Source organism: Saccopteryx leptura, chromosome 6, assembly GCF_036850995.1.
Source record: "Saccopteryx leptura isolate mSacLep1 chromosome 6, mSacLep1_pri_phased_curated, whole genome shotgun sequence".
Taxonomy (NCBI): domain Eukaryota; kingdom Metazoa; phylum Chordata; class Mammalia; order Chiroptera; family Emballonuridae; genus Saccopteryx; species Saccopteryx leptura.
The window spans coordinates 59,249,160-59,250,920 of NC_089508.1; the positions used below are offsets into that span (position 1 = coordinate 59,249,160).

At 69.2% G+C, this 1,761-nt stretch overlaps 1 protein-coding gene across 1 annotated transcript; it reads right to left on the bottom strand.

The window, feature by feature from the left end:
• Positions 1-277: 277 nt before the first annotated feature.
• Positions 278-1,255, bottom strand: FOXB1 (forkhead box B1). The gene has a single exon (XM_066344197.1). The coding sequence runs from the start codon at positions 1,253-1,255 to the stop codon at positions 278-280; it is 978 nt and encodes a 325-aa protein (XP_066200294.1).
• Positions 1,256-1,761: the final 506 nt, after the last annotated feature.

A 1,761-nucleotide genomic window follows, 5' to 3' on the forward strand; every position in this document is an offset into this window, starting at 1 on the left:
GTTTTCGGGGGCCCCGGGGGTGCGACGGCTTGGCTCAGGTGCCCCCGGCCTTCCCCTCTGTGGGGGTGAAGACAGCTCCCACGTGCCTCCAGGCCCAGCTGCAAGTTTGTGTTTTGTCTCCTGGGTCCGAAACAAAGTTCTCGTGGGGAAGAGAGAGTTGGCCAAAGGTGAAACTGACAGGTGCAGGAGGCGGTCCCAGGTCGGGGACGGCAGGGTGGGAGCCGGGGAAGGCGAGGGAGCCAGCGGGGAGGGGACCAGAGGGGGCGCCCGCCGCGGGTCAGTGCACCGCCACGGAGTGCAGGGCGGAGGCCGGGCTGGTGAGCGTCTCGCTGGGGGTGGCGGGGCTGCTTTGGCTGGTGGCGGTCTGCGAGGACGTGGGGCTGAGCGAGGGAGGCGAGTTCGAGAGCAGAGTGGGGATGGGCGCGGGCAGCGCGGGCAGCGCGGGCACCGCGGCCGGCGTGGGCTTGATGGGCACGGGGATGGCGGGCAGCGTCTGGCCCGCCGCGTGGCACAGCGGCTTCAGCGGCACGCCGTAGGCGCTGTAGTCGCCGCTGGCCATGGAGATGGGGGTGGCGGAATCGATCATGCCCGCGGAGCCGTATACGTGTGGCCAGCCGGGGCTCAGCGAGCTGCCCATGGTAGTCAACTGGTTGGGAAGCGGGTAGGCGGCGGGCACCGGCTGCATGGCGGAGAAGGCCAGCCCGCCGGGCATCTTGTACTCGCGCGCGATGATGTTCTCGATGGCGAAGGGGTGCTTGAAGCCCGAGGGCTGCGCCACGCCGCCCAGGTTGTAGGCGGCGGCGGGCATCTGCGGCAGGTGCGTGCCGGAGGCGGCCAGCGCGCTCAGGCGCAGCTTGGCCTGCTGCTGCAGGTACTGCGCCGCGTCGGCCGGCTTGCTGGGCGCCAGGTGGTCCGACTTGAGCACCTTGAAGCGCTTGCGGCGCCGCAGGAAGCTGCCGTTCTCAAACATGTCCCCGCAGCTGGGGTGCAGCGCCCAGAAGCTGCCCTTGCCCGGCTGGTCCGGCCGCCGAGGGATCTTGATGAAGCAGTCGTTGAAGGAGAGGTTGTGGCGCAGGCTGTTCTGCCAGCGCTGCGTGTTCTCCCGGTAGTAGGGGAAGCGGTCCATGATGAACTTGTAGATCTCGCTCAACGGCAGCATCTTCTCGGGCGAGCTCTGGATGGCCATGGCGGTCAGCGAGATGTACGAGTAGGGCGGCTTCTGGTCGCTGTACGTGTTGCGGCCGGGCCGAGGCATTTTCCTGTTTGCCCCCTTCTGGCGCTGAGTCCGCGCGGGCCGGCGGCTTCCCGGACCTAAGAAGCGGGAAAGAGAAGGGGAGGGGGCGCGGATGCACAGACACCGCGAGGTCAGCCAGGTCGAGTACTGACTTCGGGTGTGGAGCGTGGAGTCTGCGGCGCTGGGTCAGCCGCTGCCCCGCTCTTCAGCCAGCAACTTTGCGTGCAGAGTGGGGCGCGGCCGGGGTGGGGGTGGGGGGCGAGCGGCGCGGGAATAGCACGGAAATAAGCCAGACCGGGGCAGGGATGCAACCGAGAGCGGCTCACCTTAAAGTTGCTCCAAGTTGAGCGTGCGCATCCAGGACGGCGCCGCTGCGCGCCACGTACCCTCCCAGCCCGCAGCCGGGGCGCAGTCTCCGGTCTCGGCTGGGATCCGCAACTCAGCCCCGCAGCACCCGGCGCCACCTGGTCCGCAACCCTTGTGGCGGTGCGCGGCCAAGCTCGGCTGCGGAGTCCCCCGCGGAAGAT

Bases quoted from the DNA above. Each gene is read 5' to 3' on its own strand.
- FOXB1 (XM_066344197.1), bottom strand. From the start codon at position 1,255: ATGCCTCGGCCCGGCCGCAACACGTACAGCGACCAGAAGCCGCCCTAC.